The sequence below is a fragment of the Fusarium phalaenopsidis genome, assembly GCF_050370095.1.
Source record: "Fusarium phalaenopsidis strain FUZ10S chromosome Unknown contig_32306, whole genome shotgun sequence".
In the NCBI taxonomy this organism is placed as follows: domain Eukaryota; kingdom Fungi; phylum Ascomycota; class Sordariomycetes; order Hypocreales; family Nectriaceae; genus Fusarium; species Fusarium phalaenopsidis.
The window spans coordinates 314,730-329,115 of NW_028145403.1; the positions used below are offsets into that span (position 1 = coordinate 314,730).

Below are 14,386 nucleotides of genomic sequence, written 5' to 3' on the forward strand. Positions count from 1 at the left end.
TTAAGCCTCCGACGGGCCGCAAAGATCTATCAAGTCCATTATAGTACCCTCTTCGACCGAGAGAATGGCGTCCCTGCGCGATGCGATACTACACCTAACTCGCGGAAACTATCCGATCTAGAGGAACAGATCATAGTTCAATTTATTCTCGACCTAGATTCGCGAGGGTTTCCCCCGAGACTGCGTGGTATTAAAGAAATGGCCAATCGACTGCTTGCCGACCGCGACGCATTACCCATTGGCAAGCGCTAGGCTTCTAACTTCGTCAAACGACACCTAGACCTTAAGACGCGTTTTTCTCATAAATATGACTATCAGAGGGCTAAATGCGAAGATCCGACTCTTATTCGCAGTTAGTTCACCCTTATAGCGAATATAATCGCGAAATATAATATCACCCTAGCTAATATCTATAACTTTAATGAGACTGGCTTTATGATAGGTATGATTATAAATGGAATAGTCGTTATAGGCGCAGAAAGGCGTGGAAACCCGAAATCAGTCTAGCCTGGAAATCGGGAATGGGCTATAGTCATCCAGGCCATCAATGCCGAAGGGTGGGCAATCCAGCCGTTCATCGTGGTTGCGGGCCAATATCACCTCGCCAGCTAGTACCGGGAAAGCAACCTCCCGGGTGATTAGGCTATCGCGACGACTCAAAATAGCTAGACCGATAATGAGACGGGTCTCAAGTAGCTAAAGCACTTTAATCGGCATACAAGCATCCGATCGAATAGTCGCTATCGTCTTCTAATTCTCGATGGCCATGAAAGCCACCACTTAGTCGACTTCGAGATATATTACAAGGAAAACAAGATTATCACGCTTTATATGCCACCTCATTCGTCTTATCTACTTTAGCCTCTTGACGTTAGGTGCTTTAGGCCATTAAGAAAGCCTATAGTCGAGAAATTAAGCATTTAATCAGATACTCTATAACCCACGTTTCTAAGACTGAGTTCTTTCCGGCCTTTTATATTACCCACTAAGCCGCTATAATAGAAAGCAATATTAAGGGGGGTTTTAGAGGGGCCGGGCTTATTCCTCTAGACCCAGAAAGTATTATATTAAAGCTCGATATATAGCTACGGACTCTAACACCGGTTCAAGAGGAGGCCAGCCTCCCTAACCCTTAGGTCTCAAAGACCCCAAAGACCATCCTCGAGGCTAGCTCTTAGTCTAAATACCTAGAAAGATAAATCAAAAGGCACTAAAGTAGCTCCCTAGCATCTATTCTTAAGGCTCTTAAGTTATTTTCTAAAGGAACGAAGGCAATAATATATTAGATAGCATTACTAAAGTCTAAGAACTAGATCCTTCGATAGTTAAATGAGGTCCTTAGTAAGCGGCGCTAAGCAAAAAGAAGGCGGCTACAGAACGGAGGGAAGATAACTATAGACGAGGGAAGGGAAGTAATTAATCAGATAGGTATTAATCCGCAGGTAGCGGCCAAATCATCGAGAAGTGGTGGTCAAGGAAGGTCAGCGCGACCGAGGGAAAGGCGCTATGGAGTATACGGCAAGACTAGATATAATACAAGGACCTATCATATAGTAATTAAGATATCTAGAGAAGAGTATAGCGATTAGTTTTAATTAATTAAATAGTTTATTATATTTTTATAGCGATTTATATCTTAAGGGTTAAGAAAAGTGACCGGTTCGCTTGTCTAACCGGCTCGCTTATCATGCACGTTATAGACAGTCTCGGCGACTAAATCTTCACAGGGATAGAATAACTTCAAGACCTAGTTGCACAGAACACTGCTATCAAGATCAGGTCTTGCACTTCAAGGGGTGGCATTGCCCCAAACACACTCATAGTGATAGGCGGCCGAATACATCCAGGAAGAGCAACCCCTAATTCACCTACCTGGCTGTGAGGTCGGTGCGCGTGGACTTGAACAGGAGATCTTAACGTAGGTAGTTATGATCAACCTCGGTTCGAGGAAATAAGGGGCCAGTACCGACAGGACGGGCCACAAGGGTACCTAAACCCAACCTCGCAAGGGGTTTACTCAAGATCAAGGACGGCGTTTACGAAATTTGCAGGAAACCGAACCGCCGACAGCACGTCACAAACAAATGAGAGCCGATTATGTAACGCAACCCCTCGCCAGTTCCCAGCATCGCGTCCCTCGACCCCAGTTTCAAACGCAAGATGGTGGCCTCACCACGAGTCGCTTAAGCACAGAATCACATTACAGGGCCCCAAAAGCACTGCAGATAAGCCCAGTGCTTGATCGGCTGCATAGATCCTCCAAGCCAAGCTCGCTCGGCAGTCTCGGATTTTTCAGCTCAGGAGGGGGTGAGGTAGCATACGAGCTCTTTCGTTTCACAAGCCTCGCGTGCGGATGTGATCAACGGATCTAGCTAGCGCTCATTAATTTGCGGACTGAGGTGTCTTGCGATTGGGCGTCTTGTCTCGGCACAAGACCGCGTTTGCAGCCATGATCTGATGGTCAAGAACTCCGCGCTTGCCGAGAGCGTGGCGCAAGTGGCTCAGGGACATGATATGATCAGCCACGCCGGGAACCTGATTGCCTCTGTTGACGGTATTCGAGTAACCTGACTGTGGCTTTGAATCATCAGGTTTTGGTCATGGCGTAAATTCTCGCTCTTCGCATTTTGAACTCGTACAATGATGTCTACCTTCTCGCTCTATGAACCCATTTTCCTACTTAGCATCCATACTTTTTTCTTAAATCTACCTGAAAATTTGTGCCCAGATTGTTATCCCAAAACTCCTGCCCGTTGACGTTGTAGCGAATGCAGAGGAATATGGGCTTCGATTCTATGTTCACAGTCTCTGTTAGCCTAATGCTGAATATGAATCGATCATATTTGCCCATCTGTCCCGGCACAGGGCAACAATGCACCGCCGTGGTCTCGGAAGTCGTTGTCCAGTAGTCCAAGGTGAAGCGGCAAATGACCGACTTCTCGAAAGCCAGGTTTGCCACTATGACCGAACCCAAGACGTGCTTGTTGTCATGTGAGAGGTACAGCCTCTCGAGCCGGACTGGCATGGAATCCCTATTCAGGGAATTCCGAGGAAAGTTGGGTGTGAAAAGCTGCCACTCAAAAAGGTCCTCGTCGTCGTCTGCGTAGAACGGGTACTCGTTCGCCTCGAGATGGCCAATGACTGGCGAAGAGCCCGCGCTGACGGCGAGAGGGCGATCGGCCTTGCGGAAGTAACAAACGTTGTTCAGTTTCGTGTCGAAGTGGACCGTTTTTGAAAAACTAGGCATGCTAGAGCTTCGATGATGGCGCGGACGAAGGGCGGGACGGACCCGTTCACTGGACTCGCTGCGAGGCCTTTGGAGCCTCTCTCCAGGACCCTGAGTGGTGCTCGTCTCTTGGCATGATGGCGATTCGTTACCAACTTTGCCCCTGTCGTCGAGGGACCCTGTGCCTGGACTGATCTTCTTCGTAAGGGCAAATGGTGGCGATGATTCGCCGCCCAAGTCTTGGTTCGACGCCTTTGCCACTTCCGGTGATTCCTGTGGCTGCCTCTCCAGAGCTTCGGGATCCGTCTTGTTTTCGTTGCCGTTACCAGCATCGTCTCGCTCTCGGTATTCGACCAGGGCAGGTGATCTCACTCGCATGCCCGAGGACCCCGTGACCATAATGCTTGGCTCCGCGCCCAACCCCGTTAGAGTTAAAATGCCCGCCGTCGTATTGTGGAGTGGCTGTGCGTAATTTGCTTGGCGAGAATGCGAGGTCGGTAGCCGGTAGTGTTTGAAAGACGGAGAGCCGGGTCGTAGGGGGTGATCCAGAGTGAGGCCGTAGCAAGAGGTTGAGGAAGTAGAAGAGCGATGCATTTTGTGACAGTACGTGTGGTCGTCTGGATCTAGTAATCCGCTGTCAAGAAATCTTTCGTTTCTGCGTTCTTGGAACGAAGGCCGAATCTGATGTGGTGAGTCGATTTGGGAGGCCGGGGGAAGCGAGCTTTGTCCTGGGGGTTTTCTGAGAATCTCAGGCCAGATAAGGAGGTATCATTTATGACTGAGACGAAATCAGGCTCGTCATGGCGGGAGTAAGCGAAGGGTATCGATGACAGTCGTCGTGGAGGAAGAGAAGGTTGAGGTAGCCAAGACGGGTGTGATGCGGGGAGCGGCTCTTAATGAGCACCACGGCCACCAAGTTAGTTCACTGGCCGCTCTAGACCCAGATGAGATATTATCTCTAGCCAAACTATACAACTAAAAGCCCCTCATGGAATGGATCTAAAGATCTGCCGCGGACCCGTGGAGTCCCTTGTCAGATCACAGCACTCTTGACGACTTGCAGCTAGCGTTGGTTGGCATCCGTCACTTCTCGCCCACCACGATAACTCTCCATCATGCGATTTTCATACCAATGGCATCAGAAGACGGGAGCAGGTGCCTCAGGTTGTCGATCCGCAGGCACAAATGACGTTGGGGGGAGAACCTGGAATGCCCTCCATGATCTGATGAACGCATACAGGGATACAGAGCAAGTGATTGGACAGAGTGGACAGGCTCAGTGGATCTTCAATGTCAACTTTTTTCCCGAAGCCCTTGGGTTGCAGCAGCCGTTGGTGGCGTTCGTCACGGGCGTCCTGACGCGGCGGCCAAGAGTCGAGACCCTTGGCGCCATTGGCATGGCGGATCAGTTCATTGCCCATGTTTCAGAGCATCTGCAGTGGGAAATTCCCATGTCGGAACATGGGGGATAGCGTGTCGTAGATACCGCAAATGCCGAGTCCCTTGAGGCGATCGCCAGCAGCCATGTGGCGGGTGGTGAATGTAACGGTTGACGCCACCTCTTATCGCTCCTGGCACGCTCTTATCAACACCGAGACACCCATTCTCGACCTTGACTTCTTTCAACATTAAAGTTCAGCAGAAATCGAGCATGGCGCAAGGGCCAAGTGATATGAAGCCATTCGCCATCCGACCCAGACACAACATCTTCAGCTGTCCATGCAAAATCACGAGAGATTCCCACATCCATTCTCGAAACAGCATGCTCAGCTCTCCTCTCCGTCATCGATAAAGGGTGTCCAGTCCCATCCCTGCACAAACAAGCATTCGTTGTTCCATCATGACGCATCATGCATGTGACGCGTTGGAGCTAACATTTTTTCGACGTGAACCCATCGAACCATCCCTCGGTCAGCACATGTCACTGGCAGGACGCCACCAATCCCACGCTTGGTAGTTTTCTCGAGACAACGATAAGCGATTGACTTCGGACAGGATGACAAAGCTCTCCGGCTCGTTTATCAATCACTCGACGGCATCATTGATGTATGCTTGTAGTTGTTGATAAGCCCGCTTCCCTAGTGATGGTGTCAAAGAAGGGGAAATAGGCACAGCCTTCAATCATACATCTGAAAAGGCTAACATGCCCCTACTCGCATAATCAGAAGCAGTGAAGAACGCGGACACGGACCCTTTCAACCCCTCAATATCCATCTAGCAAGAGGCGTCCAGCAATCTCACCAAGGCGCGGTGGTCTGACACAGATCACCAGCGCACTCCTAGTGAAGAAGGGCTCAATTAAACGTGCCAAGTAGAATACTATCTATGGCTATTGGCAATATCGCGGATCGTTCAGATGTGACCCATTTTCCATGACATTACATCCACATATTGGAAGCGAGGAATATTCCAATGACACATTGTCATCCCCATCGGGTTTGTAGCATCTCATTCTGCCAATACCCGACGGGAACAAAGTTGCAATCCCGAATTAAATACTAGTGGCGTAAATCGGCTACTCAAATGCATGTGTTGTTAGCTAAAGAACTCCCGCCCCTGTTAATTGACAGGCTACATATTCTCGCGTCAGTTGATCACCTAACCACATTCTCAAGACTACAATTACATATGTCTAGTTGTCAATAGAGGGCTATTTGTCGTTTTTTCTGTGAGCCTGTATTATATTGTTCTGTCGGTGGCTTGGCTCGAGGCACAGAGGCTCTCACCCCCCACGAATGATCAGATTGTTATTCACGTTCACGAATCCAGCTAAGCAATGCATGGAGCAACTGAAAAATAAAAAGTGTTTCTCCAGCGCTGTTTCGATAGGAATCCAACCGCCTCGTCAATCGAGGTGGGAGAGGAGTCATCGATCTCCCATCTGTTGCCGGTGCTACCCTGTAGCAAAACAAGATCTGTCAAGCGTAATTCGTTGTGCTTGCTATAAAGCAATTAAGAGGACGCGAATCGTTTATTAAGAGCTCCTTTAGCGGCCATTCTTAAGATCGTTGTAATTGTGACAACCCTTGAGGGATCCGATTTGACGCTTGAGCTCTTGTTTTACGCAGTTGTTCAGGCACACTTTTTACAAACGCAGGTTATAAAATCCCTTATTTCACCCACACCCTCTTCCTTTCATATTTTATCTCCCTTCTCACCTTCCTCCTATTTCACTAAATGAGAATCTAGCTTATTCAATCATGTATAATCTTATTTAAGTCTACTTTGGTCACCTTTTATTGCAGAGCGAGGTTGAAGGTCTCTTTAGGTGAGGCCGTCCATGATGTGATTGGCCCGTGTTTATCTTATCAGACTCCAGCAGGGTGCTTATCGCAAAGAATGATGGGCCGTTGACCCCTGAGCCATGCGACTGATTGGCGCTAGAGTGTTGACTCCGCTTACCAAACCAAAAATTGCCCTGGAACATCACCTCCTGTGGCCCGCTTGGCGTCTGACACCTCAACAACACATCGACCTGAGCTTCTGGGCCTCGGCAATGAATCAAGGCGCATCATTATATTCGTACCCTCAAGCTACCTACCAGCTTCAGATTTCTCTCCATCTACCGCGGCAAGCGTGAAAGTTTCACGCGACCATGGCCGAAACCCTTGTTACGCGTAAACGGAACATTCAAAGAAGAACAAAGGTCAAAACTGGATGCACAACCTGCAGGTCAGTCTCAGCCCGGGCCACTGATCTACCCCCAAAGATTAAGGCTTTACGTAGATCCACAGTGATTGTGCTCACTCAGCAATAGAATACGAAAGGTCAAATGCGACGAGGGCAAGCCATTCTGCCTGAAATGTGTCAACACTGGCCGTACCTGCGACGGCTACGAGTCTCCCTTTAGACTTGTTACGAGCCAACCCACTCACAGCTCTCATGCTGGTAGCACGAAGCCAAGTGCGGGCTCACTTGTCGCCCAGCACACCGTGATTGAGGTCTCCCCCAAGGACATCGATCTCCTAAGCCGTTACTTCTCAACCAAGACCATATTCAATGTCAAGCTGGGTTGCGATGAAGAGGCCAGGCAAGTTCTTCAAGCTAGCCTGGCTGACCCGCCGATACGACATGCAGTTTCGTCTCTTCGAGCTCTCCGGGAACATCTCGAGGCTTCCGGAGATCTTCCAATCTCTCTCGGGCAGCGACATTCGAGCTATGGCTCTGACTACGGCCTGCAGCAATATTGCATGGCCTTAGGGGGTCTCGCCTCCAGCATGTCGTCTCCAGGATCCAACGGGCTGAAGTCGGCATTACTTTGCTGTCAGATCTTCATAAGTATTGAGCAAGTTCGATGGAATTTCACTGCCATGGCCAGGCATATGATTCAAGGACTCAGCATTATGCATGAGTACCGGGCAAGGCCAACCTTTGCTGGAAGAAAATTAGTGCCGGCGCATCATAGCCAGCTACCCTTGCTGGATGTCTTCATCATCAAGATGTTCGCTGCGCCATGCAAGTTTGCGGAGCCCCCAGCAGCGGTCGATAGAAGCAGAGCGGCGGTGTCTGGGGTTTTAACGACGCCCCATCAACAAACTATAGAATCCCGCAGTATTCGCGCGATTGCACCTGATATGCGGACAGAGCTTACAAGGCTCGCTACGTCGACGCTTGAATTTCTCGGCAGAGTATCGCATGTGGCATCACCAGGAGAGGGCATTCGACTACTATCCGAAAAGGCATCTCTGCTAAAATCGTTGGGATCATGGCTTAATGATCTTGAACTTGTCTATAAGGACTGTGGAGGTCCTGGCTCTGAGTCTCTTTCCGTCTCTTTCTTGCGCTTCTTCCACCAGGCCTTGAAAGTTATTCTCTTAGGGACACTGGACTCCTCACTGGATCTTGATAGCGAGCTGCGGACCGAAAATGATCGATTGCAGGGTATAGCTGACAACATAGATGGAAGAGTAAAGGCTTATGGAGGGTTCAAGAGGACTGGGAATGGTCAAGGGGAGCTATTTAATGTAAGCTGATGTATTTTTTTTTGGCGAAGCGACCTTTCCAAGCCACGCATCTAACTTCTGTTTTTGTTACGATCAACTAAGGATAAATTGGAGCGGAGCATTATTGCCCTTTGTTTCTGAAATCATCTCTACCATTAATGCCCTATTGACGTGCAGCAGCCGCAGCCGCAGCCTCTTTATCAGCGGCCAGCAGTTTCTGTATGGCGGGTCTATTGATGCAGCGATCCCACCATGCACACACAGCTTTCCGACTGAAGATGACATCCGTATAACCGCACGCAAAGAGTCTCTGGACCACTGGGAGATAGTAGATATCCACAAGAGTAAAGTCGTTTCCGACCATGTAGTCGTGGTTTTGCAAGAGCCCCTCTGCCACGTCGAAAAACGCCTCGACTGCCCGCAGTGCACCCTCGACGACGGCCTCATCAGCAGGGATTCCTATAAACCTTTTCGCAAACTTTTCAAATGCGATCTTTCCTGCAGGTTCTGCGAAGTTGACCATCTCCACCGATTGTGCCTGGTCAAACAGGGCCACGGCCTCAGGATCTGAGTCTGGAGGCAGAAGCGGGAACGAGTACTTTTTGGCGAGATATTTGCAGATTGCACGGCTCTCAAAGAGGGTGAAGCCATTGGGAAAAGTGACGACAGGGACTTTGCCCCATGGGTGGCGCTTCATGTGCTCCTCAGACTGAGTTGCAGTGGTGTTAGTGAGCTGCAATGGCAGAGGACAATAACATTTACGTACCTTTTGTTCCCTCTTTGCCAAGTTGACAAGCACGAGTTCATAGTCGGTGAAACCACCCTCGGCGAGAGTTAGGCGGACACGGTCCGTGTTGGTCGAGCCACGAGCGCCATACAGAGTAAAAGCCGGCATTTTGGAGCGATGCAACAGCGTCGACGAGAACCTGGGACTGTTGGTGATGAACCTCGACATGTGAAGATATAGAACTAGTTGGATTTTCAGAGAGACTGGGTACGTCTATTGATATTTAAAGTCGACCGAGACAATAAGGCTGGGCCTCGGATTTGCTTCATAGGAGACCACCCCAGCGTCGGAACGAGTTCATCACCGCAATGTGGAGTATAAAGCCCACCATGCTGCCGCTTGAATAGTACCTCTGATTGGTCGGGTCGCTCTCACAACCCAATCGAGCTAGCGCCGGACAGCTAGTCCTCATCCCGGATCGGTAGTTGAGGCATTGCTTGAAGTCCCCTTGTGGGCGACAATCTCCGTTTTCAGCTTGCACAAGCCGATGGTTGGTTGATGTACGGGGCCCAATGTCACCGGTCTTTGCATTTGATGACAAATTGATGGATAGCCTTATTCTCGTTGTTATTCGGCCTTCGCTTCTCGGGTCCGGGGTTTTCGCTCTCGAGGCCGAGACCCACGTCCGGCATCCGTTTACAGAATGCTGACCGAACAAACCAATCAAGGACGATCTGGGGTCTCAGCCTCAAAACCCGACCGATTGACCCCCAGGGCATCTCATAAGGTATTTATTCATCCTTTCGTTGTTGTCAGTAGCTTTTCTCGTCCGTCATCACAGTTAAATCAACGCGGCGACCCTTCGCCCTTTTGCTACCCAGTTCTTCCACCTCCTTATCAGCTCAGGCATACAAATACTCAACGCTACCTCTCATCATCAAATACCATGCATTTCCTCCTCCTTGGCGCAACTGGGCGCACCGGCAAGCACGTCGTCTCTGAGTTACTCTCTCAAGGTCATACAGCGGTAGCCCTCGTTCGTACCGCTGGCAGCCTCACCCCCCGTCCTGGCCTCACCGTCATCACTGGATCGCCGCTATCAAAGCCGGACATACAAAAAGCTCTCTGTGCAGCGCCTTCCCTCACACCTTCTGCCGCCATCGTCACCTTGAACACTGTCCGCAAGTCGGACAGCCCTTTTGCACCCCAACTTTCACCTCCTCGATTCCTGGCCGACTCTTGCGCCAATGCTTGCGAGGTTCTAGAAAAGGCGGGCATCTACCGCATTGTAGTTATGTCAACAGCGGGCGTCGGGGACTCGTGGGTCAAGCTGCCGTGGCTTTCCAAGGCTTTCATGGGATGGACCAACATAAAGTACGCCCTCGAGGACCACGGTCACGTTGACAAGGAGATTCGATCAACAAAGATGGACTGGACTCTTGTAAGGGCTGTGAGGCTAGAGTTTGACAATCCAAAGAAGAAGACCGACACTAAGAAGGACGTGCAAACGCTGGGTAGTGACGGTGTTGGAATGGGCATGGCCGACAGCGTGAGTGTTGCTAGTGCGGCGAGGTTCTTGGTCAAGGTTGCAGTCGAAGGACTCTTTAGCAAAAGCGCAGTGGTTATTCGGGATTAATTCTGGGGAGAAGTTCGTGGAGTTAAACGATTCTTAGGGAATGGCTATAATATGGGAAAGCTAGACGATATATCAGTAGGTACAAGGAGATCAGGCATCTTTTGGCTCATCGAAGGCTCAGTCCAGAAATCTGCCAAGGTGCCTGGTGGTAATAATAGGTTCAAGACATCTAATAGTATTGCGTGGGCTCATCAATCCTTGCGAGTGATTGTCCACTCTCTTCATGGCTTCTAGCCACTCCATGACTAGAGTATCTATCACGGTATCTTCGCGTCTAGTGCTTCTCTTGGATTGTCCGCCGACGACGTCTATAGACCACTCCTCCAACCCCTGATCCCTACCTCATCCTCTAAGTTGCAAAACGGAAGTCGAGTCTATGTAGCAAATCAGCAAGGAAAGCCTCACCTGCATTATTGGTCGAGTACTCACCTCTTGTTACCCTCGTCTGTTGTGGTCGTCCTGTAATGATGCTGCTCCTCTGGAGTCATGGCGTCCCACTTCTTCGTCTTCTGGCTGTTCCTCCACTTGTAGTAAAAGTAGGTTCCCGGGTATTGGATGAGCTACAAAAAGAATGAGCGTCTACGGATACAGACAGCATGGCGAGTGAGGATTGTACTCACACACATCCAAATACAAATGACCAGGAGGCCTTTGTTTGCTTTGAAGTATCGTGGGGCATCGTCAGGTTGATAGACTATGGGCTTAGCTCTCGGCCTTTAAATTGGCAGAAAATAGACTCACTGTTTGCTCCAATCATTCCACTGACTTGCACAAACATGTTGTATAGACTACAGTCAAGTTAGCAAATGTGATGCAGACACAAGCAAAGTTGCTTACGAGGCGGAAACTGTTCGGTTCTGGACAGAGCCTGCGTTTCTGCTGGTCCATGCGACCTGAATCGGATGCGTGCTGGGGTAAGTTAGCCAAGAGCCCTCTTTGCTTGAGTCTATTACTCACTATGGGAAAGACAGTAGAACTGTTGCAATGGCAAAGTACGCCCAAGGACCGATAGGATTGGGAAGGGCAATGAGCGCAACGAAGCAAGGGAGCAGCCACAAGTCCTCTGCCATGGATACGAAACTTCTGTTGTTGACAAGCTCACTGAAGGCCGTGATGAGAAGCATGGTTATGCAGGAGCCAACAATGTTGGGGATCTTGAGAAGGTTGCTCTGAATGACAGAGAATCCAAGACCTCGGAATGCAAGGGTCAGGTACTGGTCGACAGGATATTTGGGGAGACCAAATAGCAGGCCAAGGGCAAAGAGGGGCCACATGTCAAAGTCTTTGGCACACTCCCAGATTTGACGGACTGAGAGACCTTGACGGTTGTACATTCCACCTTTCTGGGGGTCATCTCGGATGACTGAGAGGGTCAGTAATAGACAGTAATGAATGGCCAATAGGGGACGGACCTGAGTTGACAATAATCTTTTCTTCCCTTTCAGTAAAATATCCTTTTTTATTCCACCAGCTTTTGGTCTTGGCCGGACATTGGGGCATGAGGAAGAAGGAAGCAACGCCAACACAGACTGCTAACGTCAGTATCACGCCGACCGAGTTGGGTTCCCAACTCACAAGTGAAGGCGCCCTCAATGAGAAACAGCCATCTCCAGCCAGCATATCCGAGAGTACCACGCATGGACACCATACCCACAGCAGCGAAGCCAACGCCGATGTCAACTAAAGATTGATTAGAGTGCAGTCCGTTGTCAGTAATAGACTATACCTACCAAGCTGGGAAGACATCCAGAACCAGGCCAGTCGGATTGGAAGCTATTGAGGTCAGCTACAGCTGGTGAGAGACCTGCGAGTTAAGAGTTACTCACTCTCTTGCCCGTGTACCAGTAACTCAGATAGAGAATCGTGTCCCTGTTTTGGTAAGTAACGCCTCCAGTTCGACAAGCAGCTGGGACCTACGGAATGAATCCACCTTGAAACGTGGCACTGGATCAACAGTTAGAACGTTCGATAGATGCCACTGTGTTCACTTACATCAAGTATCGTGTCGCAAGGAATGAAGCGCGGCCCTTGAGGAAGAACTGCATGGCCGAAACAATACTGAAGAGGCAGATCTGGATGGGAATCCACAGATCCGGACCAATACTAAACGCAGTCAGCAGTGCTCCTAAGATGGAGAAAGAAAAGAGGACTAACCGCTTGGAAATCAGCTGAGATGGAAGTTCAGCGACGAGGAATCCGACTCGGGAGATGGTTTGACCGATGTTCTATCGCCAGTCAGTACAAGACACTTGCATTGCTGACGACGCAGCTCACATAATCGCCACGATCGATGCCTAGATCGTCCAGCATGTTATCCGAGACGGCGTTGGAGATGTTGTTGCGATCAATGTTCAAGGCCGAAAACATGACGCAAACCCAGACCTAGAGAGTCAACACAATGACCATTATAGACCCCAAAACACTCACCATGATCTTCCAATCAACCTTGTGTCGCACAGCATTCTCTTCCTTCCAAGTCCACCGAAATTTGGGATCGAAAGCACTCCAGTTCTCCCATTGTGGATGAATGTACAGCTGCTTGTACTCCTCCAAATTCTCCGAATCCCAGATACTCGGCTGCGTCGCAATCTTAATTCCGTTAGCCTCCGACTCTACATATATTTCGAGATAAGGCTGATCCATACCGAGTCGGGATCGTACTCGTCGCCCTTGGGACCCTTCCGGATCCTGAGGAATCGAAGGACAGCATCGCCAAGAGTGCTTTCCATGCGCGGATTCTCTTGGGAGGCCAAGGCCGGGGCTGTGGGAGCCAAGGCGCCATAGGTGGCGGTATCCCTCTTCTGAGACTCTAGACTGCCATGTTCGGAAGGTGAATCGGACTCGGCGGGCGAGGGTGTGATGGCGGACTGCTTGGCAGTCATCCTGTCGGTATCCTCGAAAGAGCGATACTGTAGCGGGTGTAGTTCAACTGTTTGGTCAACCGAGCAAACGAGAATCCGCAGTGGTGAGAATCCATTCTGAATCGACACTCTTGAGTATTTAAATACTGACCGATCGCTGAACCGTTCGTCAGGGGAACGGCGAGGTATTCCCGAATGTGACCCCCAACTAACTCGTACGTAGCAGCTTTACTTCTCAGTGGATTCAACTCCACAGCGGCCCATGGCGGCATCAAACTTGCCAATGTAGGAAACTAGTAGGCAACTCCCCGACAGACAGGCCGATGCTCCGAGGAGATCCATGTTTACTATGCAGCGGCGACCCTGTGTTGAGGGGTCGTACGCCACTCGAGTTTCGGTTTGCGCCATTGATTCACCATTCTGCTATCAAATGTCGTGCTCGAAAGAGACGATTTCATTGCTTGGAGATCGTCGAGACCCGTTTATCTGGAAAATACTACGTAAAGGTGGCCCGTAAATCTGGCTCGTGCACCTAGTCACAGCATAGATGGATACCAGTGAAAAGGGCTATCAGTTCCTTTGACAAGGAAGCGAAGCAAACTTTGGTCATGTTCATGGATCGTTGCCCGAACGGCGGGTCCTATCCACTTGTTGGGCCTTTTCTAGAACATGTTCGCGGCGAATAGGGGCGATGCTTTTGAGATTTTTCCCGCGGAGGCTAAATTTTCAAATACGTAATGTTACATGCAAGTCATTGTAAGTCCTGGATTAAGTGGACGAACCATGTAGTATCCGTTGGTACCTGATTCGGGGAGTTCGCTGAATGTGGAATGATCAAGGATTGTACTGACTCGAGAGAGATGTTGCGGTTTCCGATATAGTTGGAGCCTGGCCCTTGATGGGATAACTGAGCCAGAAGACCGTACTGACTGAAGCCAAGAGATACAAGCCCACTGAATCGAGACTCTTTCGGTGATAGGCGATGAGGTCTAT

The 14,386-nt window shown here is 49.8% G+C and overlaps 4 protein-coding genes across 4 annotated transcripts; 1 reads left to right on the forward strand and 3 right to left on the reverse strand.

Annotated features, from left to right (window-relative positions):
* Positions 1-2,382: 2,382 nt before the first annotated feature.
* Positions 2,383-3,604, reverse strand: LRP88_10937 (putative phosphatase regulatory subunit-domain-containing protein; the record flags this gene model as incomplete). Its single annotated transcript, XM_083247383.1, has 2 exons — positions 2,383-2,577; positions 2,711-3,604. The coding sequence occupies 2 exons, from the start codon at positions 3,602-3,604 to the stop codon at positions 2,383-2,385; spliced, it is 1,089 nt and encodes a 362-aa protein (XP_083096531.1).
* Positions 3,605-8,332: 4,728 nt separating this feature from the next.
* Positions 8,333-9,064, reverse strand: LRP88_10938 (glutathione S-transferase family protein; the record flags this gene model as incomplete). The annotated part of the gene is made up of 2 exons (XM_083247384.1): positions 8,333-8,878; positions 8,936-9,064. 2 exons carry the CDS (start codon positions 9,062-9,064, stop codon positions 8,333-8,335), a joined length of 675 nt encoding a protein of 224 aa, XP_083096532.1.
* A 778-nt stretch (positions 9,065-9,842) lies between these two features.
* On the forward strand, positions 9,843-10,532 carry LRP88_10939 (NAD(P)-dependent oxidoreductase; the record flags this gene model as incomplete). Its single annotated transcript, XM_083247385.1, has 1 exon — positions 9,843-10,532. One exon carries the CDS (start codon positions 9,843-9,845, stop codon positions 10,530-10,532), a length of 690 nt encoding a protein of 229 aa, XP_083096533.1.
* Positions 10,533-10,881: 349 nt separating this feature from the next.
* On the reverse strand, positions 10,882-13,414 carry LRP88_10940 (major facilitator superfamily domain-containing protein; the record flags this gene model as incomplete). The annotated part of the gene is made up of 15 exons (XM_083247386.1): positions 10,882-10,906; positions 10,962-11,092; positions 11,153-11,226; positions 11,274-11,320; positions 11,370-11,441; positions 11,490-11,895; positions 12,108-12,212; positions 12,263-12,305; positions 12,359-12,401; positions 12,450-12,476; positions 12,525-12,635; positions 12,687-12,757; positions 12,807-12,914; positions 12,978-13,121; positions 13,178-13,414. The coding sequence occupies 15 exons, from the start codon at positions 13,412-13,414 to the stop codon at positions 10,882-10,884; spliced, it is 1,644 nt and encodes a 547-aa protein (XP_083096534.1).
* Positions 13,415-14,386: the final 972 nt, after the last annotated feature.